This window comes from Diceros bicornis, chromosome 3 (genome assembly GCF_020826845.1).
Source record: "Diceros bicornis minor isolate mBicDic1 chromosome 3, mDicBic1.mat.cur, whole genome shotgun sequence".
In the NCBI taxonomy this organism is placed as follows: domain Eukaryota; kingdom Metazoa; phylum Chordata; class Mammalia; order Perissodactyla; family Rhinocerotidae; genus Diceros; species Diceros bicornis.
In genome coordinates, this window is record NC_080742.1 from 11,216,996 (window position 1) to 11,243,339 (window position 26,344).

Consider the following 26,344-nt stretch of genomic DNA (forward strand, 5'->3'; position numbering starts at 1 on the left):
GGTAGAATTCACCTGCGCAGCAATCTGGTCCTGGACTTTTGTTTATTGGGAGTTTTTTTAATTACTTATTCAATTTCATTACTAGTAATTGGTCTCTTCAGATTTTCTAGTTTTTTCCTGATTCAATCTTAGAAGCTTGTATGTTTCTAGGGCTTTATTTCTTCTAGGTTGTCCAATTTGTTGGCATGTAATCATTTGTAGTAATTTCTTCTGATCCTTTGTATTTCTGTCACTTGTAGCATCTCCTCTTTCATTTCTGATTTTATGTATTCAGGCCCTCTTTTTTTCTTGATGAGTCTGACTACAGGTTTATCAATTTTGTTTATCTTTTCAAAGAACCAGCTCCTAGTTTCATTAATATTTTCTATTGTTTTTTCAGTCTCTATTTTGTTTATTCCTGCTCTGATCTTTATTATTTCCTTCCTTCTACTAATGTGGGGCTTTGTTTGTCCTTCTCTTTCTAGTTCCTTTAGGTGTAAGGCTAGATTGTTTTTTGGGATTTTTCTTGTTTCTTGAAGTAGGCCTGTATTGTTATGAACTTCCCTCTTAGAACTGCTTTTGCTGCATCCCATAGATTTTGGAATATTGTGTTTCTATTTTCATTTATTTCAAGGTATTTTTGATTTCCTCATTGACCCATTGGTTGTTTACTGGCATGTTGTTTAGCCTTCACATGTTTGTGATTTTTCCGGTTTTCTTCTTGCCTTTTTGTCTTGTATGATAATCTCTGCCTTTTAATTGGAGTATTTAGTCCATTAACATAATATAATTATTAATAAGGTTTTATTTATGTGTATAGTTTTATCATTTGTTTTTTGTTTGTCCTCTCTGTTTTTTGTTTGTTTTGCTTTCCTCCCTTTTCTGCCTTTTTTTGTATTATTTGAAATTTTTTTGAATTGCATTTTAGTTTATTAAATTTTCATCTGTACTTCTTTGCATGATTTTTTTTTTTTTTTAATGCTTCCTCTGTGGATTACCATACACGTCCTTAACTTTCCACAGTTGTCTTCTTAGGGTTAATATTGTACCATGTACCATAGAAACCTTGCATTTTTGGAAGTACATTTAGATCTACATGCATGTAGTACAATTTTTTTAGTTTAATATTTCCATTTCGTTCTTTTTCACATTTTCAGTCACTCTGCTGAGATTTCCTGTTATATTATTATTGTGAGCGTTTTTTTTTTCTTTACCTTACTGTGGTTCCTTTCTGATAATTGTAGAGTCTAGGTCACCTCAGGGTTGGCAGCTGTTGATTATCTTTTCCCTTGAGAATTGATAACATTTCCTAGCTTTTTGTATATGTAGTAATTTTTAATATATCCTGGACATTGTGAATGTTATGTTGTATAGACTCAGTACTTTTTTATGTTGCTCCTAAAAGGGTTGATGATTTTTCTTTAGAAGACAGCTTGGTTAGGCTCAAATTGTACACTGTCATACCTGCAGTTGGCTGTAACTCAGATCTCAGTTCAGTTCTTTACACCTTAGCTGCAAGCCACCTTTAGTTTGCTCTCCACGTGCGTGGTTGATGAGTCAGCTGAAGACTGTTGCTGAGTTTAAATTTAGAATTAGATGTTCTTCAGTGGCTCTCTCTTTTCTGAGGTTCCCCTCTCACTCTCCCACAGCCCCGGTTGAACCAGGGCTCCTTTTCTTGCTCCTTTGGCCTGAAAAGCTGCAGGTGTTGTTTTGTTTTGTTTTTCTCTCTGAGTTTTAGCCACCCAGCCTTGCCACTACTGTGACTGTATTCACTCTTACAGTAAGGTCACAAAAAATGGAAGACTCTCTTCTGGTTGCTTGCTTCAGATTTCCATACCCCTCTAAAACTACAAGCTTTTTTTCATCTCAAGAACCTCCCAGTACATTCTTTGTTTGTTTTAGTATTTTTTTCCATGATTATTTGTGGGAGGATCTGTAGTTAGACACTCACTCCTTCATACCAGAGTAGAAAACCTTCCCTTTCTTCTTGAAATCTTCTTATCTGTTTATTTCCACCATACTCTAGCCTCTTCCTACTTCTCTGCCCAATGGCAAAGTATAACCAAAAGCTCATTGAAGTCAAATACCTAGAAAATCCCAGCTCTTTCACTTGCTCACTTATGGCTTTGGACAGTCTCCTTAACTTGACTTTAGTTTCCCCATCTGCAAATTACTTTAGGTTTCCCAGCAATAAGTTAGAGATTTTAGAAATTCTTAGAGGAAGGAATAATTGAGTTTTAAGTGGAATTATTATATGTGAAGCACGTAACGCAGTACCCAGCACATAATGTATACTAAATAAATACTCTTAATCCTTCAAGGGCTTTTCTTCTTCACTACCTTAAAATGGCATTTGGTCTTACTCTACAAACCATCCTCTGGGATCTCATTGACTCTTTTGGCTTCATCTCCCCTCTTGAAAGCCAAAGACTACCAAATCTAGTCAAAATATGTCAGGAACTACAAATGTAAAGATCTCAGTACCTACTAGATAGCACATCTGGATTTCCCATAGACCCTTCAAACTCTTGTCCAAAACTGAACTCATCATTTTCTCCCTCCATCCCCAAGTCAACCTGCTTATTCTGCATTTACACATTCAGTTAATAATACCACCAAATCATTAAAGAAAAAAATCTAAGTGTACCTTTAAATCTTCCCACTCCATATTTCTCAAATCAAATGACCAAGTCCTGCTGTTCTCCTTTCAGAGTGTCTCCAGTCTGTCTTCTTGTCTCTGTTCCTGCTGCCTCTGATTTGGTTCAGGCGCTCACCATTTTGCATCTGTGCTGCTACTGTATCCTTCTGCCTTTGGTCTAATTTATCCAGTCTACTATCCTACGTGATTTTTTTCCCCAATTCACATCTTTTAACCACATTTTTTTCATTGCTTAAAACCCATCATTGGTTTCCTTTATCCCTTCAGGATAAAGTCCCAACTCCTTAGCAGCATGCACAGAGTGCATCTGCTGACTCTCTCTTCTGCATCTGTATCTGTATTGAGTGTGCATCAGCTTTCCCAGGCTCCTATGCCTTTAACATATGCCCTACCAGCCCCACCCTTCTTCACTTGGTTCTCACCTATTTCTCCTTGGAAATTCAGTTCAAGCAACACCTTTTGTTTTTCAGATCCCCTCAGTGTAAATTGGAGGTCTTTGCCATAATCCCATAGCACTCTGTCTACTTATCTCGCTAGAACTTGTTGTCTGTTGTCACTAGATTGTGAGCTCCCCAAGGGCAAACTGTATGTACACACACACACACACACACTCTCTCAGTCTTGTAGACAGTATGTTTATTTTTACCAGAGGTGAAGGGCTAGAGATGACATTTAGGAATTTAATGAATAATGTTACCGAGCCAAGGGCTCTGTCTGCCTGATGTGCACAGAAGCCGATACTGTGGTACACCGGTCTTTGAGGGAAAAAAGTGTATTACGCAGTTGACTGGTAAGGAGACAGAAGGAAGGCTCTCAACTCTGTCCCCCTGATCCAGGGTGTGGGGTAAGGTTTAAGGGATCAGGGAGGGCAGGCTGGTTTGCAGAAGCGCTGGCATGATGAGTTTCAATTGGCAGATCAGAATTTTCTCTTCTGTGCATGGTCTGGCTGGCTCACTGCTGCTGAAAAGTAGCTTTAAGGTTCTGCTGTTAAGATGAGGTCAGCACAGCAAACAAGGGTAAAGTTGTTATGTAGATTTAAGTCATTGCCTTCTGTATTGATATGAGTTTCTAGAGATTTAGTCATCCTCTCCTTCCTGGCACAGAGAGGAAAGCATCCTTACAAATCCAAATTTCTCTTATAAATGTAAATTTCCCTTACAAATAGGTAACTTCTACTAGGTTTTCAGAGCTTTTCCCTGTGTCTGCCATTTCTAAAAAATAATCAGCCTAAAATAATTCTTATGGCACAGAGGCGTATTTTAGGGTGGCAAATTCTGATCCTGGTCCTGTGGTTACAATAAGAGTTCTACCTAACCTTTTCTCTTTGATTTCAATCATTTGTATGAGCCAAAGCCATCCATCTTCGTTATATATAGTCATCATTGAAGCATATATAATATACTTAAATTTTAGATTTTGAGTGTTCACTGAGGCCCAGTCAATATTTTCACACTAAAATCCCATAACTAAGGCCTAGGGTCTTATATAACCCAACCAATGATCATACCTCACTGTAGAACAGTGTTTCAACCTTAGTGTTACCAGCGCATTGGGTACTTGTTGTCCCCCAGGATAGAAATCAAGAGAGACAACAAATGGGAGTAGAAGAGTAAAAGTTTATTGGCTTGTGCACAAGGGAGCTGGTGTGGAAAGGAAAGGGGCAAGTGACTGGCTCGTTAGGGAGCAGGATTGTGGGGCTTTTTATTAGGCAAAGGCTGGGGAGGAGTGCCTTGTCATGGCATGTAGAGGTGGGTTTGTGCTTGCACTTGCGCTGTCGTGTAGCATGCTCCTACATGCAATGCGTGTATCATTAGCATGCTAGCTCTCTACCCCTGGGTATGATTTTTACTGTGATGACGGGGCTAGGGTTACCTTCAGACAACTCCTGGGTGCTAGGGCTCGTGTGTAAACCCAGGAAAGTACTGAGGCTGCAGAATGTGGGTTTTGGTGGTCTCTATCTGATTCTCCTAGCTTGCTGATTGGTTAGGGGCCTTCTCTTGTTAGACCAGGGGCCTTGCAGACAACCCTGTCTCGTTAGGCTGGTTCCTGTCACATTAGCACTGTTGACATCTTAGGCTGGGGAGTTCTTTGTTGTGGGGGACTGTGCTGTGCATTGCAGGATGTTTAGCAGCATCTCTGTCCTCTATTTGCTAGATGCCAGTAGGAAACCCCTTGCCTACCCCAGTTGTGACAATCAAAAATGTCTCCAAACATTGCCAAATGCCTTGTGGGGAGCAAAATTGCCCCCAGTTGAGACTCGCTGCTCTAGAACTCAAAATAGAAACCTAGTTCGTGAAATGCCTGACTGTTCTGCTCTATCAGAATCACCAGTATATTTATTATATTCACTCTGGTTAAAAGCATATGATGTGGTTCCAATTTTGAAAAATTTCTTTTGGTCTTGCCTCACTCCTTTCAGAAACTTTAAATAATGTGTTCAGGGGCTGGCCCCGTGGCATAGTGGTTAAGTTCAGCACACTCTGCTTTGGCGGCCTGGGTTCTTGGGTTCACATCCCAGGTGCGGACCTACACCACTTGGCAGCCATGCTGCGGCGGTGACACACATACAAAATAGAGGAAGACTGGCACAGATGTTAGCTCAGGGCCACTGTTCCTCAAGCAAAAAGAGGAAGATTGGCAACAGGTGTTGGCTGAGGGCAAATCTTGCTCAATAACAACAACAAAAATGTGTTCATTTTATTTTTACTTCATAAGTGGTACTACTTTCTTCTCCTTTCTCCAGGAGCTCCTTTGACCATTAAACTTTTTGAAAATATGAGAGGAGTGGGGGAGTTGAAATTTTTCAGTGCCATGTTCCACATGTTTTAAGCTTTAAAAATCATTACTGACAGCAGTTAGGCAGAGGAGCAGACTTTTGTTGAGTTATTATAGTTAAACTGTATACAGTCTGAATTTGATATCATATGACAGCTTTCAGTCAAATTGCTTCTTACATCTCAGATTTCTTTGCATTGGTTTTCTTTAATTTTGCCTCTCCTTCCTTTTCTCTTCCTTTCAGACGATCCATGTTCTTATGGGAAGTGCTGTGCAGCCCTTGCTGACTTCAGTGGGAGATGCTATAGAGGCCATAATCATCACCATGCATCAAGAAGATTTTTCTGGGTAATAATTTTCAATCAAAATTTTCACTCAACTTTATTGCATTTGTTTTTCATTCCCACCTCCACCCCTACTCCCTATGTCTTGTTGTTCCTCTTGTGACCGGGTCAGCCTCCACCCTTACCCGACTTTATTCATTATGAGCACCATTAGCAGATTAAAATTTTTCAGTTCTTGGTTTTCAGTTTTTGTTTTCAATTTCTCTCCTGTAATTGAAACATTGAATCATCAATGTCTGCGCCACTCAGCTTGGCACTGCAGGACTTCTGGTAGTTTGTACCACCTTCCTCTCCAAACTTATCTTTTTCCTTACTTCTCACAAATACCCCACATTTGAGCCTCTGGCATAGGCATGGTATTCCTTGTGTAAAATGCCCTGCCTCTGCCACTTTGCTAGTCCAAATCCTGCTCTGGCTTTGAGGGCAAGCTCCTGCTCAACCCCCTCCAAGAATGACTTTCCTTTCTCAGAGTTCTGTGGCAGTCTAATCTGGTCATATCACACCTAGCCATAAACACTTACTTTAGTATTATTCCATAGCTGTTTCATATGCACGCGTACTGCTTATCTATATCATATGTATCTTGAGAAGAAGAATCATAATTCCTAACCCAGTGTTTACTGAAATCTTTTTGAATAGAGTAAAGTGGTTTTGACTCAGTATATTAGAAAACTATCTCTGAAGAATTTTGGCCACTGTAAATGTTTAAAGCAGATGTACAATGCATGCTCAACAGGCCACATCAGGCCCTTTTGGAAAAACAAGGTCAGGCCAAATTATTTTTATTTATTTTTATTTTTTTATTTTTTTTATTGTGAAATTTTTGTTCTACATTATTATCAGTCACCATATAAGTGCATCCCTCCACCCCTTGTGCCCACCCCCCACCCCCCTAGACCCTGGTAACCACCAAACAGTTCTATCTGTCCATGTGTTGGTTTATCTTCCACATATGAGTGAAATCATGCACTGTTTGTCTTTCTCTTTCTGGCGTATTTCACTTAACATAATACCCTCCAGGTGCATCCATGTTGTTGCAAATGGGATGATTTTGTCTTTTTTTTATGGCTGAGTAGTATTCCATGGTATATATGTACCACATCTTCTTTATTCAATCATCAGTCGAGGAACACTTGGGTTGCTTCCATGTCTTGGCTATAGTGAATAATGCTGTGATGAACATAGGGGTGCATAAGCCTCTTTGGATTGTTGATTTCAGGTTCGTTGGGTAGATACCCAGTAGTGGGATAGCTGGATCATAAGGTATTTCTATTTTTAATCTTTTGAGGAATCTCCATACTGTGTTCCATAGAGGCTGCACCAGTTTGCATTCCCACCAGCAGTGGATTAGGGTTCCCATTTTTCCACAGCCTCTGCAGCATTTGTTGTTTTTTGTCTTGGTGATTATAGCCATTCCAACGGGTGTTAGATGATATCTTAGTGTGATTTTGATTTGTATTTCCCTGATGATTAGTGATGTTGAGCATCTTTTCATGTGCCTGTTGGCCATCTGTATATCTTCTTTGGAGAAGTGTCTATTCATTTCCTCTGCCCATTTTTTGATTGGGTTGTTTGTTTTTTTATTATTCAGTTGTGTGAGTTCTTTATATATTATGGAGATTAATCCCTCATCAGATATATGGTTTGCAAATATTTTTTCCCAGCTGGTGGGTTCCCTGTTCATTTTGATCCTGGTTTCATTTGCCTTGTAGAAGCTCTTTAATCTGATGAAGTCCCACTTGTTTATTTTTTCTTTTGTTTCCCTTGTCTGAGTAGACATAGAATTCGAAAAGATCCCTTTATGGCTGATGACGAGTAGGGTCCTACCTATATTTTCCTCCAGGAGTTTTATAGTTTCAGGTCTCACCTTCAGGTCTTTGATCCATTTTGAGTTAATTTTTGTGTATGGTGAAAGAAGCTGGTCTACTTTCATTCTTTTGCATGTGGCTGTCCAGTTTTCCCAGCACCATTTATTGAAGAGACTTTCCTTTCTCTGCTGTATGTCCTTAGCTCCTTTGTCAAAGATTAGCTGCCCATAGATATGAGGATTTATTTCTGGACTTTCAGTTCATTGATCTGAATGTCTGTTTTTGTACCAGTACCATGCTGTTTTAATTACTATCGCTTTGTAGTATGTTTTGAAGTCAGGGATTGTGATTCCTCCAGCCTTGTTCTTCTTTTTCAGGACTGCTTTAGCTATACGGGATCTTTTGTTGCCCCATGTGAATGCTAGTATTCTTTGTTCTATTTCTGTGAATAATGTCCTTGGGATTCTGATTGGGATTGCATTGAATCCTTAGATTGCTTTAGGTAGTATGGACATTTTAACAGTGTTTATTCTTCCAATCCAAGTGCATGGAATCTTTTTCCATTTCTTTATGTCATCATTGATTTCACTCAGTAACATCTTATTGTTTTCATTGTATAGGTCTTTCACTTCCTTGGTTAAATTTTTTTTTTTTTTTTTTTTTTTTTGGTGAGAAAGATCAGCCCTGAGCTAACATCCATGCTAATCCTCCTCTTTTTGCTGAGGAAGACCGGCTCTGAGCTAACATCTATTGCCAATCCTCCTCCTTTTTTCCCCCAAAGCCCCAGTAGATAGTTGTATGTCATAGTTGCACATCCTTCTAGTTGCTGTATGTGGGACGTGGCCTCAGCATGGCCAGAGAAGCGGTGTGTGAGTGTGCGCCCAGGATCTGAACCCGGGCCGCCAGTAGCGGAGTGCGCGCACACTTAACCGCTAAGCCGCGGGGCCGGCCCTCCTTGGTTAAATTTGCTCCTAGATATTTTATTCTTTTTGTTGCAATTGTAAATGGGATTGTCTTCTTGAGTTCTGTTTCTGTTAGTTCGTTGTTGGTATATAGAAATGCAACTGATTTCTGTAAGTTGAGTTTGTACCCTGCCACTTGGCTGTAGTTGTTGATTGTTTCTAATAGTTTTCCAATGGATTCTATAGGGTTTTCTATATATAAGATCATGTCATCTGCAGACAGCGCGAGTTTCACTTCTTCATTGCCTGTTTGGATTCCTTTTTCTTGCCTAATTGCTCTGGCCAGAACCTCCAGTACTGTGTTGAATAAGAGTGGTGAGAGTGGGCACCCTTGTCTTGTCCCTGTTTTCAGAGGGATGGCTTTCAGTTTTTCCCCATTGAGTATGATGTTGTCTGTGGGTTTGTCATGTATGGCCTTTATTATATTAAGGTACTTTCCTTCTATACCCATTTTGTTGAGAGTTTTTATCATAAATGGATGTTGGATCTTGTCAAAAGCCTTCTCTGCATCTGTTGAGATGATCATATGGTTTTTATTCCTCGTTTTGTTAATGTGGTGTATCACATTGATTTGCGGATGTTGGAACATCCTTGTATCCCTGGTACAAATCCCACTTGATCACGGTGTATGATCTTTTTAATGTATTGCTGTATTCGGTTTGCCAATATTTTGTTGAGGATTTTTGCATCTATGTTCATCAGGGATATTGGTCTGTAGTTTTCCTTCTTAGTATTGTCTTTGCCTGGCTTTGGTATCAGGGTGATATTGGCTTTGTAGAATGTGTTGGGAAGTATTCCATCTTCCTCTATTTTTGGAATAGTTTGAGAAGGATAGGTATTAAGTCTTCTTTGAATGTTTGGTAAAATTCTCCAGAGAAGCCATCTGGTCCTGGACTTTTATTTTTTGGGAGGTTTTTGATTACTGTTTCAATCTCTTTACTTGTGTTTGGTCTATTCAGTTTCTCTATTTCTTCTTGATTCACTTTTGGGAGGTTGTATGAATCTAGGAATTTATCCATTTCTTCTAGATTGTCCAATTTGTTGGCATATAGTTTTTCATAGTATTCTTTTATAATCTTTTGTATTTCTGTGGTATCTGTTGTAATTTCTCCTTTTTCATTTCTAATTTTATTTATTTGAGCCTTCTCTCTTTTTTTCTTGGTGAGTCTGGCTAAGGGTTTGTCAGTTTTGTTTATCTTCTCAAAGAACCAGCTCTTTGTTTCATTGATCCTTTCTACTGTTTTCTTAATTTCAATTTCATTTATTTTGGCTCTGATTTTTATTATTTCCCTCCTTCTGCTGACTTTAGGCTTTGTTTGTTCTTGTTTTTCTAATTCTGTTAGGTGTAGTTTGAGGTTGCTTATTTGGGCTTTGTCTTGTTTGTTAAGGTGGGCCTGTATTGCTGTGAGTTTCGCTCTCAGGACCGCTTTTGCTGCATCCCATAGGAGTTGGTACGGTGTATTTTCATTTTCATTTGTCTCCCGATATGCTTTGATTTCTCCTTTAATTTCATCAATGATCCATTGGTTGTTTAGCAGCATGTTGTTGAGTCTCCACAGCTTTGTCACTTTCCTGGTTTTTTCCTTGTAATTGATTTCTAACTTCATGGCATTATGGTCTGAAAAGATGCTTGTTATGATTTCAATCTTCTTAAATTTATATAAGCATGCCTTGTTTCCCAACATATGGTCTATTCTTGAGAATGTTCCATGTGTGCTTGTGTAATCTGCTGTGTTTGGATGGAGTGCTCTGTATATGCCTTTTAAGTCCATGTCATCTAGTTTTTCGTTTAGGTCCATTATTTCCTTATTTATTTTCTGTCTGGATGATCTGTCCATTGATGAGAGTGGGTGTTAAGATCCCCTACTATTATTGTGTTGTTAGTATCTCCTTTTAGGTTTATTAATAGTTGCTTTATATACCTTGGTGCTCCTGTATTGGGTGCATATATATTTAAAAGTGATATGTCTTCTTGGTGGGGTGTCCCTTTTATCATTATATGTTGTCCCTCTTTGTCTCTAATTACCTGTTTTATCTTGAAGTCAACTTTGTCTGATAAAAGTATGGCAACACCTGCTTTCTTTTGTTTGCCATTATCTTGGAGTATTGTCTTCCATCCTTTCACTCTGAGCCTGTGTTTGTCTTTAGAGCTGAGATGTGTTTCCTGGAGGCAGCATATTGTTGGGTCTTGTTTTTTAATCCATCCCACCACTCTGTGCCTTTTGATTGGAGAGTTCAGTCCATTTGCATTTAGGGTAATTATTGATATATGGGGGCTTGTTGTTGTTATTTTATCACTCTTTTTCTGGTTCTTTTGTTTCTCATCCCATGTCTTTCGGACTACCAGTTTAGTTTGGTAGTTCTGTACGGGGGTTCTCTTAGTTTTGTCTTTCTTTGTCATGTGTGATTCTGTTCTGATTATTTGGTTAATGGTTACCATGACGTTTGTGTAAAAAAATCTTGTGGATGTGATAGTCCATTTTTTGATGGCCTCTTATTCCCTTAGACTAAGTCGATTCAATCCCTTTCCTCTTCCCCTTCTAAGTTATTGTTGTCACATCTTATTCCTTCTTGTGTTGTGAGTTCGTGTTTAACATGATGAGGTTATATTTATGCTTGGTGGTTATCTTCCCTTGATCTTTGGTTTTATATTTAAGTGTTTGCTAATCTATTTTGGTAGAGGACTGCAATTTTTCTGGTTTTCTCGAACTATTTTTCTCCTTGTTCAAAACTTTGAATCCTCTTTCTCTTTTTTTCCTCAGGCATGAGGACCTTCTTGAGCACTTCTTGTAGTGGGGATCTTGTGGCAATGAACTCCCTTAGCTTTTGTTTATCTGGGATAGTTATTATTTCTCCATCATATCTGAAGGATATGTTTGCTGGATAGAGTATTTTTGGCTGAAAGTTTTTATCCTTCAGAATTTTGAATATATCGTTCACTCTCTCCTAGCCTGTAAAGTTTCTGTTGAGAAATCAGCTGAGCACCTGATAGGAAATCCTTTGTATGTTAATTTTTTTTTGTCTATCTGCCCTTAGTATTTTTTGTTTGTCATTGACTTGTGCTAGCTTTACTGCTATATGCCTTGGAGAGGGTCTTTTCGTGTTGATATATTTGGGAGATCTATTTATTTCATTCACTGGTATTTCCAACTCCTTCCTCAAGTTTGGGAAGTTCTCAGCTATTATTTCTTTGAACAAGTTCTCTGCTCCTTTTTCCCTCTCTTCTTCCTCTGGAATACCTATAATCCTTATGTTGGATTTCCTAATTGAGTTGGATATTTCTCGGAGAGTTTCTTCATTTCTTTTTAGTCTTAGAGTTCTCTTTCCTCCTCCATCTGCAGCATTTCTGCATTGCTGCCCTCAATATTACTAATTCTTTCCTCCATATTGTCAGCTCTGATGCTTAAGGCTTCCAGATTTATCTTTATCTCCTCTGTTGTGTTTTTCATCTCTAAGACTTCTGACTGGTTTTTTTTTTTTTTCACAGTTTCAATCTCTTTTGTGAAGAAACTCCTGATTTCATTGAATTGTCTGTCTGTGTTTTCTTGTATTTCATTAAGCTTTTTTATGATGGCTATTTTGAATTCTCTGGCGTTAAGATTATACATTTCTGTGCTTTCCAGGTTGACTTCTGGGTGCTTGTCATTTTACTTTTGGTCTGGAGATTTAATAAATTTTTGCATGGTGCCTGTCGGTGTTGGCTTACTTTTCCTCATAGTGCAAATATATGGTCGCAGTTTCCTCTTGCTGGCGCTGGGTGGGGGTCAAGCTGTGTTTTCTGGCCCACCTCAATCCGCGGGCACCCTCCTCAGCCCCTGGCTGATCTGAGGCATGGCTGAGTGGAGGCTGCTGGGGAGGAAACATGGGAGCAGCTGGAGCTGGAGTGTGGGAACAGTGAGACTGGAGCGCAGCTGGGCCGAAGCAGCTGGGGCTCAGGTGCAGGTGAGTTGAAGCAGGTGCAGCTGAAGTGCCACTGGGCCAAAGAAGCAGGGGTTGGAGCACTGGTGAGCAGAAGAAGCTGGAACTGGTGTGTGCTGGGCCAAGGAAGCTGGAACGGGAGTGCTCTGGTTCAAAGAAGCTGGAACTGGAGTGTGCTGAGCCAAAGAAGGAAGAGCTGGAGCACTGCTGGGCCAAAGCAGCTGGAACTGGAGTGCGCTGGGCCGAAGAAGGAGGAGCTGGGGCGCCGCTGGGCCAAAGAAGCTGGAACTGGAGTGCAGTGGGCCGAAGTTGCTGGCGCCAAGTCAGCTGGAGCCTGATCACAGGCCAAGCCGAAGCCGCTGGAGCCGGGGGCGGGGGGCGGTCAAGCCGAAGGAGCTGGGAGTGGTGCACAGTCCAGCCGAAGGAGCTGGGGCCATGACTTGGTCCAGCCAGAGCAGCTGGGGCTGTGCCGTGGTGGGGCCTGAGCTGCCACTGTCTCTGGTGCGGGGGCACAGGCTCGCCTCGGTGCCGGTGGGACCCAGGCATCTGGGGGCTGCTGCCTGTGGGGGTGGGGCGGTCACACTGCCCCTGCTGGTGGGGCCTGGGTGCCTGGGGGCTGCTGCCTCGGGAGGGGGCTGAGCTGAAGCGCCTCTGTGCTGAAGCGCCAGTCAGGCAGGCCGAGTGGGGGAGGGGTGCTTACTTTCGCCTCCCTGATCTCAGAGGTTTCTCGCCTTGCTATTGCTCTCTGCTCTCCTGAGGGGCTAGCTTGTTGAGACTACCCTGGCAACAGTTCCACTCCCTCCGTAGAGGGATCCCCTTAGGCTGTGAGGGGTCTTCGAGAGCGCAGGTTTTCACGCAGCGAGCCGCCCCTCCCCCTCCTCTGAGAGCTGCATGATCTCAGTCTCTGGGTCGCAATCCTTGGGGAAAGAAAGGAGCTCCTCTTACCTGCTTCCACTTCCTCTTAGGATTCTAGCACCTCTGTCCTCGGGTGTATGGCTACCTGGGTGCCTCAGATGTCCCCTGTGTTGTGTGAATGGCTTCTGTTGGAATGTGAATGTCCTTTTTGTTGTGTCTTAGAGAGGGAGAGTTCAATGGGGGAAGCTCACTCCACCATGATGCTGACGTCACTCTCCAAATTAGTTTTAAAGCAGATGGCTTCCTCATATATCTTATTGCTTTTCATTTATTTATCACTTCATAGTTATTTGCACATAGGAATTTGCACATATGAATAGTTATTTGCACGTTTAGCATGATTTTTTTTTAAACTTAACCACACAATATTAATATGTAGATTTGTGTTTTATATTCCTAGTTCATAGTTAGTTACTATTTTTGAACTGTACTGTTTCTCTTTATAGTCACGTTGTTTAAGAGAATATCTACATTAAATTTTCAGCCATTTGTAGAAAAATTGTGTCATTATTACACTGTTCTTTAATTTTTCAAATCATTTATCATTTCATTTATAAGGTATCTTTTGAAGGGTAAAAAGGTCAGTCTCTTTTTTAATAATGTTATGAAGCACAGAAGGGTAGTGTGGATTCTACACAAAAAATGCTATTATATTTGGAGACAGGAATATTTAACTGTTGATTAAATTGATTACCAGTATTTGGGAGGAAGTGAATTTTGTTCAAAAAACTGAAATGTCCCAGTTAGACCAATCATCAATGCCTCTGAAAAGGAAACAAAAATGAGGTAGTTTTTGGAGGCTTATTCTGTAAGAATGGTCAGATACTTACTTCAGTAATTGCATTGGTGAGCCCTGACTAGTGCCTACAGATAGCACAGTAGACATTAAAAGTTGTTTTCCCAAATAGGTATGTTGTTACTAGTCTGCTTAAATAGTAGTGAGCCATATATGTTCTTTAATACTCTTTGCCATGAGTATGAAGCAGTTTTTAAGGTATATAACATCGTCCTTAATTTTTTTCCCCAAAAGGGCTTTGATGGCTCCATTTGAGTTCTCTCTCTATACAGCAGACATTTGAGATTCCACTGAAAGTCATTTTTTATACATGGTGGTATAGGCATGTAGAGCACTGTTGCTTTATAGTGTATTTAAAATATTGCTCCCATGTCAGTAATCTTCCCACCTTCTAGAACTTGTTATTAGTAATTCTCTCATGCTATTTCATGTACATATGGCTTATATGAAATATAAGGTGAAGTTGGATTAAACTATTCAAGAACTGGGAATCACTTTTATAGTAGGGCCAGTCCCCAGGGGTCACAAGTGGACAAATAATAGTGAACACCTGCCCTTCCAAGCCCTACGTATTCTAGGTAAAAGGAGTAAATCAGGTTTACCTTCTAGGCCAACCTTATATGAGATGTGGTTACAGAATCCCTTGCTATTTAAAAAGTATTCCTCAACATGGTTTCCTGGCATTTGAAATGTATTTAATAGGACTGGTGTGTTTTTTCCCAAATTAGATAAAGCTTAAAATGTAAATGTTTCAGTTGGTGAAGATGTTGATCAACTGGAATTCTCATATATTGCTATTGGGAATGTAAAATGGGACATTTTTTTCAGTGATATGTAAACGAAAACATACACTTCTAAATGTAAAGTAAGTAATTATTTCTAGGGTATTTTCCAAAGAAAATGAAAGCCTATGTTCACACAAAGACATGTACACAAATGTTCAGAGCTACTTTAAAAAAATGGCAAAAAACTAAAAACAATCCGAATGTCAACAAAGAGTTGATAGATTAAAAAAAATCATGGCATGTCCATACAATGCAATACCACTCAACAATAAAAATAAATGAACTGCTGATACATGCACTAATGTGGATGAATCATAAAACGCGTTAATGGAAAGAAGCTAGACAAGAAAAGAGTATCTTCTGTATTATTGTATTTCTATGAAGTTGTGGAGCAGGAAAAACTGATCTATAGTGACAGAAATCTATAGTGGCATATCAGTGGTTGCATAGGACAGAGAGTGAAGAGGCATAAATCCACTGTAAAGCGACACCAGGAGAATTTTTTGAGTGATGGAAATGATCTATATCTTGATTGCAATGATTTTTCATAACTCATTGGACTCTACTCTTAAAATAGATACGCTTAATTGTGTGTAAATTATTCCTCAATAAAGTTGACTGGAAAAAAAAAAAAAGTAAATGTTTGACTGGTGTAGTACATTGATGACGTTCTTTTATTTAATGTAAAATGACTCATGTCTGATTACAGCTTTGAATGGGGGAGAGGAGGCAGTGAAAGTGGGAGGACCCTAGATCCTCGAAGTGGTGGCTGAGCACCTCTGAGGAGGGGAGGTACACACACAACACTAAAAAATTAATGACAGGACGATGAACATCTCCCACTTCTCAAGTGTGCATTTGTTGAGTCCTTCTGTCTTCAACTTGTGTATTCAGGCTCTTATTACAAAGATCCTTAAATTTCTGTGCAATTTACCACTGCACTGTATCAATTGAGAACTTCTTACTAAAAGCTTTAGCTTAATTGGGAAAACTGAGCTTTAGCAATTGCCTAGTGAGTTTTGTATTCTAGTAAATTTAAATCAAGCTTCTAATCCACACAGAGAATTGATAATACATATTTCAAAATTTTGTGTAGTCATTTTATTTTAATTGTATCAACACATGCTTGTGGAACTTGTTTTACTGGTATTTTCTAATCCTCAAGGAAATCATTTCAGCTGACCAGATTAAAATTCCTGAAACAATCCTCCAGAGTAGTTCCAAGATGACAGCAGTGCTTTTGATAAAGCATGAGATGATATGAAAGAGATTGGTACCTTTTTTTTTTTTCTTTTTTTGAAACCTAGCCTTTTGGACTGACAAAACCTAAATAAAGATAGGCCATGCAATGTCTGAAATTGGCCAAAGCAAACCCCACATGGAGATTGCTGTCATTTACTGAGGCTCTGCCTGTACTCTGTACCAAGCAGCACACCACCCTGTGATCCTGCAGACTGCAGCTTTGCACCATGCCCCCTCAATGGCCTTGCAGAGCTAGGACAGCCTTTCTTACACCAGAACAAAATCTCTCCCTCCTGGAACATAAGCCTACTTTCTCTATTTCTATCTGCTTCTGAAAGTGGAAGACCTTTGGTTAGCATCCTACTTATAATAACTATGGCTGTATTTGAAAATAATTAAGTTCACCCCATTCTCTGGCTCTGGGTATTTGAATCATATCTCTTGTTCTTCTCTAGACCATCGCCAGTTTCTCTACGTCATTCTCAGAACATGGAAACATTTAACTTGTTTTTTGAAATTATGTAGCCAATGATCTCATTGGATAGCTAATTAATATCAGGTGATTTCTAATTTTGGTATAACTCTTCTTTCCCATAAATATTTCACATTCTTTTAATATATTCCTTAAAGAGCAATTATAAACATTTATAAATTATAAATAGTATTTCATGGAGCATCAGCTGGCATCATCTGTTGATCCAAATTAAAGCCTTTCCAAACCTCATCATCTTGGAGGAGAAAATTGCATACCATGCGTCTTGTTACATAACCAATTCCACAGTCAGAATTCTGCTCTTGGACTGACCAGATTAAATAGCACAAGAGCAGAGATGTCTTTGCCAAGAATTTGTTTGGAGAAGGCAGCATTTTCTGCCATTACTAAGTGTAAAATCCTATTTCAAGATCCATTATTGATTTATTCACTAACCAGGCAAAACATATGAAAGGATGGAGAGTTGTAAAGCTGGGAGAGACCATGAGAGGTCAGAGAGTGCATAAGGCACTTGTATGACTCCTCCCAGACAGACCCTTGTCTATTTCATTCTTAATAATTTTTAGGTATATGAATTCTAAAATTCCTTCAGTAATCTTCCTAGTATCTTAAAACAGTCTTTAGAATATAATTTAAACCTTATTTTTAATGCTCTGTAACTTTTAGCAAAAATAAACAATGCCTTTTCTACGATTAAGGGAAAAAATTGCTCAGGATTGAAATAGCAGGCAGAGGGCAGAGAAATAGTGCCTTTTAGTGCATTGGCTGTTTTTTTCTTTTGCAGGTCACTATCCAGCTCAGGAAAGCCTGATGTTCCTTGTTCTCTGTACATGAAGGAGCTTCAGGGTTTCATTGCCAGAGTTATGAGTGACTACTTTAAACACTTTGAATGCTTGGACTTTGTTTTCGACAATACTGAAGCTATTGCCCAAAGAGCAATTGAACTTTTTATCCGCAATGCCAGTCTCATAAGACCTCTTGGTGAAAGTGGGAAAATGCGACTTGCTGCTGATTTTGCACAGGTAAATTGATGCATAGTTGCAAAGTGGAAGATGTTTCAGCCTCAATGTTATCTATTAAAAGACTAAATATGTATTCTTCAGTGTCTTTAAAGAGTTGAAACATGAAGAATAATAAATCCATTTAAACCTAATTGGTAAAAAAGGAAAAGAATTTAAAGATACTTGCATAGCAGATGTTTTTTTCTTTGTATCTAACAAAAGAATCATCACTCATCTTTGCTATTTCAAGATTAAGCTGAAGTAGCTCATTCCACAGTAGAGCAACATTATCCACTTTTACCTAATATGGGGCTTTCTCACTATTTTACTATCCTACCAGGTCAGTATTGATAAGAATAATTGATTAACCTTGCTGGAAAATAATGTAGGCAATGAAATTTATCCTTCAAACAGTGTAAAGGGACTTTCTGTTGTCATATGAAGAGAAAGAACTCTAACACATCCGTAATCATCTAGTGGCCAGCTCAGCATTCCAAGACGGTGTTCTAATCATTTAGATGCACAGTGGACCAGGTAGATATAGAGTCTGATTCTTTGGTCTCCCTTTATGAAATAGAGTACTTTTCTTGTGTATGGCGGGCCTTGAAATCCTTCCAAGCTATCTGATGTGAATGAGGTAGAATGACATTAAAATAGCAGAACTATAATCAGCTCTGAGAGAAAGGTTTTTTTCTTTGTCCTTTAGACAGATTTTTAAAAAGCCTTTCAACAGTACCAGAGGCAAAGAAGAAACACTTCAAACATACACTTTCATTGAAAGATTCAGAAACAGATAATTTATATTTACCTAGCATGTCAAAGGTGAATTCACTTTTTAAGCCTTTCAAATCTTTTAGCTTTACTAGTCTAAATAGTCATTCAAATGAATTATTCATAGTGGTTTGCCAGATCCTCCCTGCTTATAAAGACAAATTTTAATGTCCTATTTATCCTTATGGGGGTCTGGGAGCAAGTCTTGGTTCACTATTCCCAACCCAAGGGAAGGCTGTGGCAGACTGCTTGTAGCAGGGGGCTGGTTGGCAGATACTTCCTCACAGCTGAGAGAATTATAAGAAAGAACAAGTACATAACCTGATGTTTCAAGAGCCAGGCTTTTTGCATATCAATTGGTCTAGAGCTAGTCATTTTCATCCCCAAATTATATGCTTGAGACCAATAAACTATATTAAAAAGCCTTTAGTAGCCTCAGCATGAAAATAGAAATTAAATGGTACCATTAATATGCTCCTTTTACCATTCCCATTTTTGTCAACTTCGTTCTCAGATACCTGTACATGTTGCTTTGATGTTACAGGTAAACTTCAGGGTAAAGAGATTTATATATAAATAGTGCCTTACTTGTCCCTTTCTGGGGTTACAGGCTGTTTATTGAAATGAAACAGTGATGTACCAAGACCTGCTCTTATTTGTTATACACATTGTGAGCTATACTCAAACAACTGTCTGTTCTTCTTTGCCCCTTTCCTCCGCCATTTTGTTTTTCTTTTCCCATCCTCTTCTCTCCCTGGGCTCCCTCCCCCACTGGTTGATTTGCATTCTGCTCCAGCTGGTTCTTGAGTCACTTTCCTGGAGGCAGCACTTCAAGTCCAATTAGAGTGGCAGCCGAGCAGGAGATGGCCAAAATGAGAGTGCTGCGGGAAAAGGCTTTTTGTTTTTGTTTTCTGTTTTAATGATATGTTCCCTGATGCGTCTTGAAAGATGTAAAGCATTGTCCTTTAGCCCTCACTGCCGCAGCTAGCACCTGCTCAAGATTCGGACCATCCGGGGGCAAGGTTGAGCTCCCACCTTCCTAGAACTGCATTATTCAGAATTTATTTGGCATGCCTTCTTTCTTAAGTCATGTTGCCCAGTAAACCAAACCTTTTCCCAGATCCCTTCCCTTAAGATAAATGAAACTTATCAGTCATTATTACTACTTATGCTCCAAGGCATTCTCTCTGTTCCATTTCTTAAATATAGAAACTGCATTTATACACACAGCATTTACTCAGTGTTAAGAGTGTGTTTTCCAGCCCTGCACCGACATTGGTTACTATAGTCTGTGTGGTGCCGAGTCCTTTGTCTACTCCTAGACCTTGTGTCCCAGTTTCAGAATATCCTGCCACTCACCTTGCAGACAGTTCCCCAGTCCTGTGGGTCTTGTGTGTTGTGGGCACAGGAGACAGGTGGAGGCACTATCATAGTTAATCATATTTGTGAAAGTAGCTTTGACAAATATTATCCAGCTGTTCTATCATTCCCCCATGTTTTAAAAAATTAAAGTGAATTTGGGGTTTTTGTTTCATTTGATGTAGTTTCTTGCCACAACTGCAATTATGTGATGTTGCACCTCAGCTTTCATAATCATACTTGGTGGAAGTATATTTCTGGGGTAAGTCAAAACACTTAGGTAGCATTGCCCTGACGTTTCTATTCATGACAGGCGTCAACTGGGGACTAGAAAGCTTTTTGACTGCTTTATTATTGAAAGTTCTATCAATTTGTATTCAAAATTAAATAAAGCCATCGAAGCTGCTGGAATCAAGAACACACAGATCCTCTATGGGTTTGGAAAGAGTTCTTGTGATGAGTGCTTGCTATTCTAGCATAAATAACAGAAAGAGAAAGAGCTCAAGAAGAGACCAATAGAATAGGTTTGAAAATGCTAGTTGTTTGGCATAAAGTCCACTTGCAAAGACAGATAATGATCTATTTTAAAGATTTCTTCAGGAATCCTAACTTCTCCCCACTGGCACCGTAGCACAGGTGAAAGAAAAAGTAGTTGTAGGGTGCCATCTGGTGGGTCCATCGCGAGGGAAGTACCCAGCATACAGCCCCTTTAGGAATCAGGTCATGGGCATGAGGTGGTTTCTTACCAGTAATTAATTCCCTGCTGTGACCACATGGTCTCTGTGTCTACATTAATCGCACAGCAGTTCTAAAGCACTAAGCTTGTCCAAGGCCACTGGGACTCTGCTGATTCAGAATCTCTCTGGGGACTTGTCCACACTGCCCTCTGAAGCACACACTCCCCTCAGCCCTTCAATATCCCTGAGGGAAAGGATGGCTTTTGAAGTTGGCATTAAATTATTTACTTAGTGGTACTCCTAGCAGTTTCTATTTATAGGTCTTCTGGTGCCCTTTAAATATACATTTATATCTATTTTGCTTTTTGCCTGAAAATCTCGATTTAGAAAAGAAAGCAAAATAATCAAGATTCTAATTCCTATTGCCTTTTCTCCTGCACAGTGTCAGGGCAGGAGTGCCCCAGGAGTATCCAGAGATGCCCTGTGGTTGACCAAATGTCTGTGGTGGGTAAGGAGCAGGCCTGTAATTAGTTCACATGCCTGCAGCTGACTGCTCGTTCCCTCTAACGGGAGAGCTAGAGAGAGGCAGCCGCACATGCCATTTCTGTATCCACAGCTAATTACAGTCACCTCCTCTAAAGGCAACACTCCTGCCCTTTAGAAACATGGCCTTTATTGTGTAATGGAATTCTGGCAGAAGAAAAGGGTTTTCAGTACCCCAGAGGTCCTTTTGGATGAAAAATTTATTTTAATCTTTTAACAGGTTTGAAACTGTCCTAATGCATAGACATCTCCTGCATCATCGGAGATTACACAGCCATTCGAGGCCATATTTTCTCATAGTGTACTTTTTTCTTAGCCACTGATTTGTTTTAACGTTCGTCCTGTTCAAGTGCTAAGGCAAAGGTCGTTTGGTTTAATCTTTTAAGATGATGAAGCCCACTAGGGTATTGAAAAAAAAATTGATAAAAACATTTTATGAAAAATACTTCATATAATTTTAGTGTTTAAAAAACTATCATACATACACACACACACACAGTTAGTTATATGATTGGAATTACCAAATCAGAGATACATGATAATCACGTCTTTACTTTGTGCTCATTGTAAAATAAATGCCACATTCTGAAGGAAACCAGAAACTCCCATCGAGTGAATAAAGTAAACAGGTTCCAAGGAACAGCCCATCACCCACTGTCTTGAGTTGAGAACACTGACTTGAAGCTGCTCTGTTTTACATTGTTGGCAAGAATTCTGACTTTTCTTCCTTAGATTTTTCTCTTTTTATTTACTTATTCTTCTGTATTCTAGAGGACTTTCCAACCATGCGAGGTTTCTCTTTAGGACTACAGAGTATACTCTGTGTCTTCTATATGTTAAGAGAGAATTTCATCTGGCCGCTAGTGACCCTCAAGACCACCTCAAGGAAGCTGCCCTCCAGTTCTCCCCTGACACTCAGTTTGTACATTTGATAACATACTTGCCATTTTGCTTTATAATATTCTTTATATGTATATATGATTTTGTTGAATAATAATTATATTATTTAAATAAATAAATATACATCCCCTTCTTCACTAAATTTGAGAGAACTCCGTGAAGGCAAGACAGTCTAATTCATCTTCTCATCCCCTTTTCTAGCTTGGTGCCTGGCAGTTAATAAGGAGTCAGAAATGTCTCTCAAATGACGGATTGTTTAGATCTCCATGGTCTTCCAATGGCAAGGAGATCTGAACAGTTTTTCAGAAGGATGGCCAGCAGGACAGAAGCCCCACTTTCCTTTCGTATGTTTTTCTTGAAGAAAGATGCTGCGTTACCATGGAGCAGCCTTTTCTTAGCCATTTTCTAAACAGTTCTTTACCAGGGTCCTGGTCATAGCAAGAGTGGAGAAGTGGTTTATCATCTGAGTGCCACATATGCAAAAAGTTTCCGTATGCACTTGGTAGATAAAGAACAGGTAGCCTAAAACTCCAATTACTGACAAGTAAAATTTCCAGTCAAAGGAAGAAAATAAAGTGAAGTGAAACCATTAGTTGCTAAATTCTTGAGTCAGGAAGCAAATTAATTTACTAATTATTTAAAAGGGGGGGAGTTTTTAAAATACTGATAATAATTGCTGACATTTAACAAGCACTTACTGTATGCCATGCACGTGGTGCTTCGTGGAATTAACTGTTTTATTTGCATAATTCTATGAAGTAGATATTATCATCTCCATTTGACAGATGAGGAACCTGGAGCCTACAGAGATTAAGTCCAGGACCACACAACTAGTCATTGTAAATTTGGAATTCTAACACAGATGTGCCACCTCCAGAGTCAGTGCTTTTAATCACTTGGGTCAGTGTGGTAAAAATTGTCATCATTTATATTTAATATAAAAAGGCTGGTGATGCCTACTTAAAGGTATAGGCACAGAGTCAGTCTTGAAAACCTTCCTTTTTCTGATTTTTCAATGGAGAAAAGATCTACACTTCCTTTTCTTACATAACAAAAAATGTTTTTCTATTTTCTTGAAGGAATTGTCTCATCTTAGGCCCCTTTAGTAAATAAATGCAAAAGTTATCCAAGTTGTTGCCTTTTAATAAATTTAATTAACTTTCAAAACTTGCCTCACAGTCCAGATAAAATTAAGTTTACTGCAAGCTACAACTTTCTATGATTCTGGTGTGTCCTCAGTTTACCTTAGGATTTTGACATAAAAAGCTGTGGGGTATCTTTTAATATTTCAGATGGAGTTGGCTGTGGGTCCATTCTGCAGAAGAGTGTCTGACTTAGGAAAGTCCTATCGAATGCTGAGGTCATTCAGGTGAGACAGAATTCTATTATCACTGTTAATATATCCATATCCTATTAGCAGATAAATCCTTTCCTCCTGTTTATGTTGAAGTATATGAAACTGCCAATATTCATTCAATATTCATTGACAGTTTCATATGGTTGACCTTAAAAATTATTATTCAGATCAGAAAGCCATATAGAATTATCTGCAATGACTCATAAGTGTGTGTGTGAGATTTTTGAGTTACAATTCACCGTGTGTGTGTGTGATTTTTGAGTTACAATTCACAAGATTGAACTGGTAAACTTTATTATGCTCTTTTTAGGGGTATTTTTGTTGCTCTCCATTCTTACAGAAATATATTGAGTAGTAATACCAGGCGATTCATAATTATATAGATATCTTTATCTGAAATTTTCATTTGTTCATTTATCATTTTCAATCCACTCTACTTCTAAAAAGGTCATATGTTACATTCCATAACAAAACTATCAAATAGATATTAAAAGAACTGAGTTTAGTGATGAAATTCAGGGAATGACTGTAAATGTAGTAGATAGTTTAGGCTAGCGATGACTAATGCTGTTGAGCACAAAATTTAGGATTGAGCTTCCTAGAAACCAGTTCAAAAAGAAAAACACAGAGTTAATTCAAACTCATGATCTAAGAATATACCAGTTTAATGGGAACATCCTCTTCAGTGCTGAATGCTTAGGTAGGCCTTTTACCAACTCAGATTTTAAGGAACATTGAATAGCTTAATGACTAGTGTCTTCAATAACAGGTTTTAGACGATAAGAAGATACTGTTTATATGGCTGTTTATTCAATAAAACAGAACTTCCCAAACTTTTTCGCATCATGGCACACAGAAGATGTATACACTCAAAAAGCCCTGAGAGCTGAGGGGATCAACATAATACTTACAACCATTTTGTGACCACAGCATACCCGATGGAAAGCCTTGATATAAGCTATTCATAATATCCAAGAGCATAATGGTCTTTGAATGTTTCTTTATAAAGATAAGGTAAGACAGTCCAGGCCTGTGGCTTTCTAAAAACTGACTCAATACTAGAACCTAGAGTAATCAATAAGTGATATGTCCTTTAAATGATCGCTTTGCTGTCTTATGTCATCCAAGCTTTTGGTAGTAGAAAATTCAGGTGTAATGACGCTTGAAATAGAAGTATCCAAGGTTGTTGATTGAAAAGGGAGCCCTATGCTTTATGTTATCTATTTGTAATTGGCAAAGATTTTTTTAAATATTAACATGGAGGCTGAATTATTTTTCTCAAATGCCCATCTGTACGGAGTTGGGTTTCAAAAAACGTAAAGTGGGATCACAAGTGTTTTCAGATACCTGTTTTGGATCAGCTCAAACCTTTGAAAAGTATTGAAATATTTTGTTGAAGTGTTAGGGTTGGCACTACCAAACATGGACAAGTTGAAAGATTCAGAGGTCCTGAGGTCACCAGTCTACCAGTCATCTATCTGTACCATAAAAATAACCTTAATAAAACTCCTCTAAAGTCACTTTGAGTAAGATGGTAACACAGCAATCTTAGTTAGGTGAGAAAATGCTGCCCTGAGTAACAGAATCAGTTAGCATACTGGAGGATATTAACCAACTAGTTATTGAAAGAGGTATGGGAAAAGCTGTGATTTGGGATTTGCTATATTAAGCTTAGGCTATTATTTTTGGTGTCCTGGCTCTCATGTTTAGTTGTTTACTGTGTGTCTGTGTATTAAAATAGTGCTTATGTTCCTGTTTGCTGAAGCAAGATGACCATTAGCCAAATGCTTTTAAAGTTGTGTCACAGTATGGAGATACAAGTTCTGAGGGTTTCATGTAAGACCAATTCTGTTTAGTCATTTAAGATGGGAATTTTCTGTCAACCCTCACAATTCTCGCATGAGAAAGAAGTCTCTAAAGGATCATTTAAAGTTTGAGTGGTGACACCTTCTAGTACCTATTTATGGAATAAAAAATTAATGATCAATGTATAATTTAAAAAATCCTACATTTTTTATATCTAGCTTCTCTCATGGGGCAATGGGCAATCTAGATGGGTTTCAAACTTTTGACCATGACTCACAGTAAGAGATGTTTTATATTATAATCTGGCATACACTTGTGTGCAAATACACTCAAACCCATACACATATACATGCACCTGCACACCCACACGTGGGCCCTGAAACAGTGATTACTCTTATTTCATGTGGTGACACTTCTTTTTCATTTGATTATTTTAACCCTGTAACTTGGTTCCATGACCCACCAGTGGTTTGTATCCAGCAGTTTCTCATCTTTCTCACAGGCCCTTCACTCTTGAACTTCAGCTGCTCTAGTGGTGGGCAGAGTTTGTTCCTTTCTACATCTATAAAGATTTATGCACTTTTCTCCTGAGATTCTGGTACCTCTGAGCTTCCTCCTGCAGATGACTGCTTAGCTCCCAAGGCCATGGCACATGTATAATAAGAATAATTGTATCTTGCCCATGGAGCATTGAATTCATTGAAAAATTCTAACAGAGATTTATGGATACCAATATATTGCTACAGTTACATTGCATCTACTGAAATCTATTGAATTGATCCTCGTACTTTCTCATTTGTTTGATAGGACTTGGACAACCATTTGATAAAGATTTCAGGATTAACTGGATCAGGAAATAAAATGAAAGTGTAGTATGGTATATTCTGGGGTCTAAATCTAGCCCTAGTCTACAAAGAATGTTTTAGGTCCCACCTTTTGAGAAGAGAGATGTCTCTGCCTGTAAACAGTGGTGGGAAAGCCCCTGGCCCTGCCAGCTTCCCTGCAGTTGTCACATGAAGAGAATTGATTTGGGAAGGCTTACCTCTGTGGAGGATCCTATAGAATCCTTTCTCGGAGAGGAGGAAGTCAGTACAGAGTGAGCTTTGTTTCACTAATGCAATTCTAGGCCCTCTGTTTCTCTACCTGCAAAAACTCATTAGAGATCTGTCCCTTCTCCAAAATTAGTCCTGAGCAGTCCCACTCTTGTTAATCTTCCATCTGTGCTGTGGGCTGGGACAAGGAAGAGGCCTCATC

The 26,344-nt window shown here is 39.0% G+C and overlaps 1 protein-coding gene across 2 annotated transcripts in view; it reads left to right on the forward strand.

The window, feature by feature from the left end:
- COG5 (component of oligomeric golgi complex 5) overlaps nucleotides 1-26,344 on the forward strand; it is a 343,112-nt gene that overhangs the window by 301,106 nt on the left and 15,662 nt on the right. For both annotated transcript variants that reach the window (XM_058523290.1, XM_058523280.1), the window contains exons 17-19: nucleotides 5,658-5,761; nucleotides 17,461-17,698; nucleotides 23,220-23,296. In XM_058523290.1, the coding sequence (XP_058379273.1) occupies nucleotides 5,658-5,761; nucleotides 17,461-17,698; nucleotides 23,220-23,296 (419 nt within the window). The remainder of the gene's footprint in view (nucleotides 1-5,657; nucleotides 5,762-17,460; nucleotides 17,699-23,219; nucleotides 23,297-26,344) is intronic.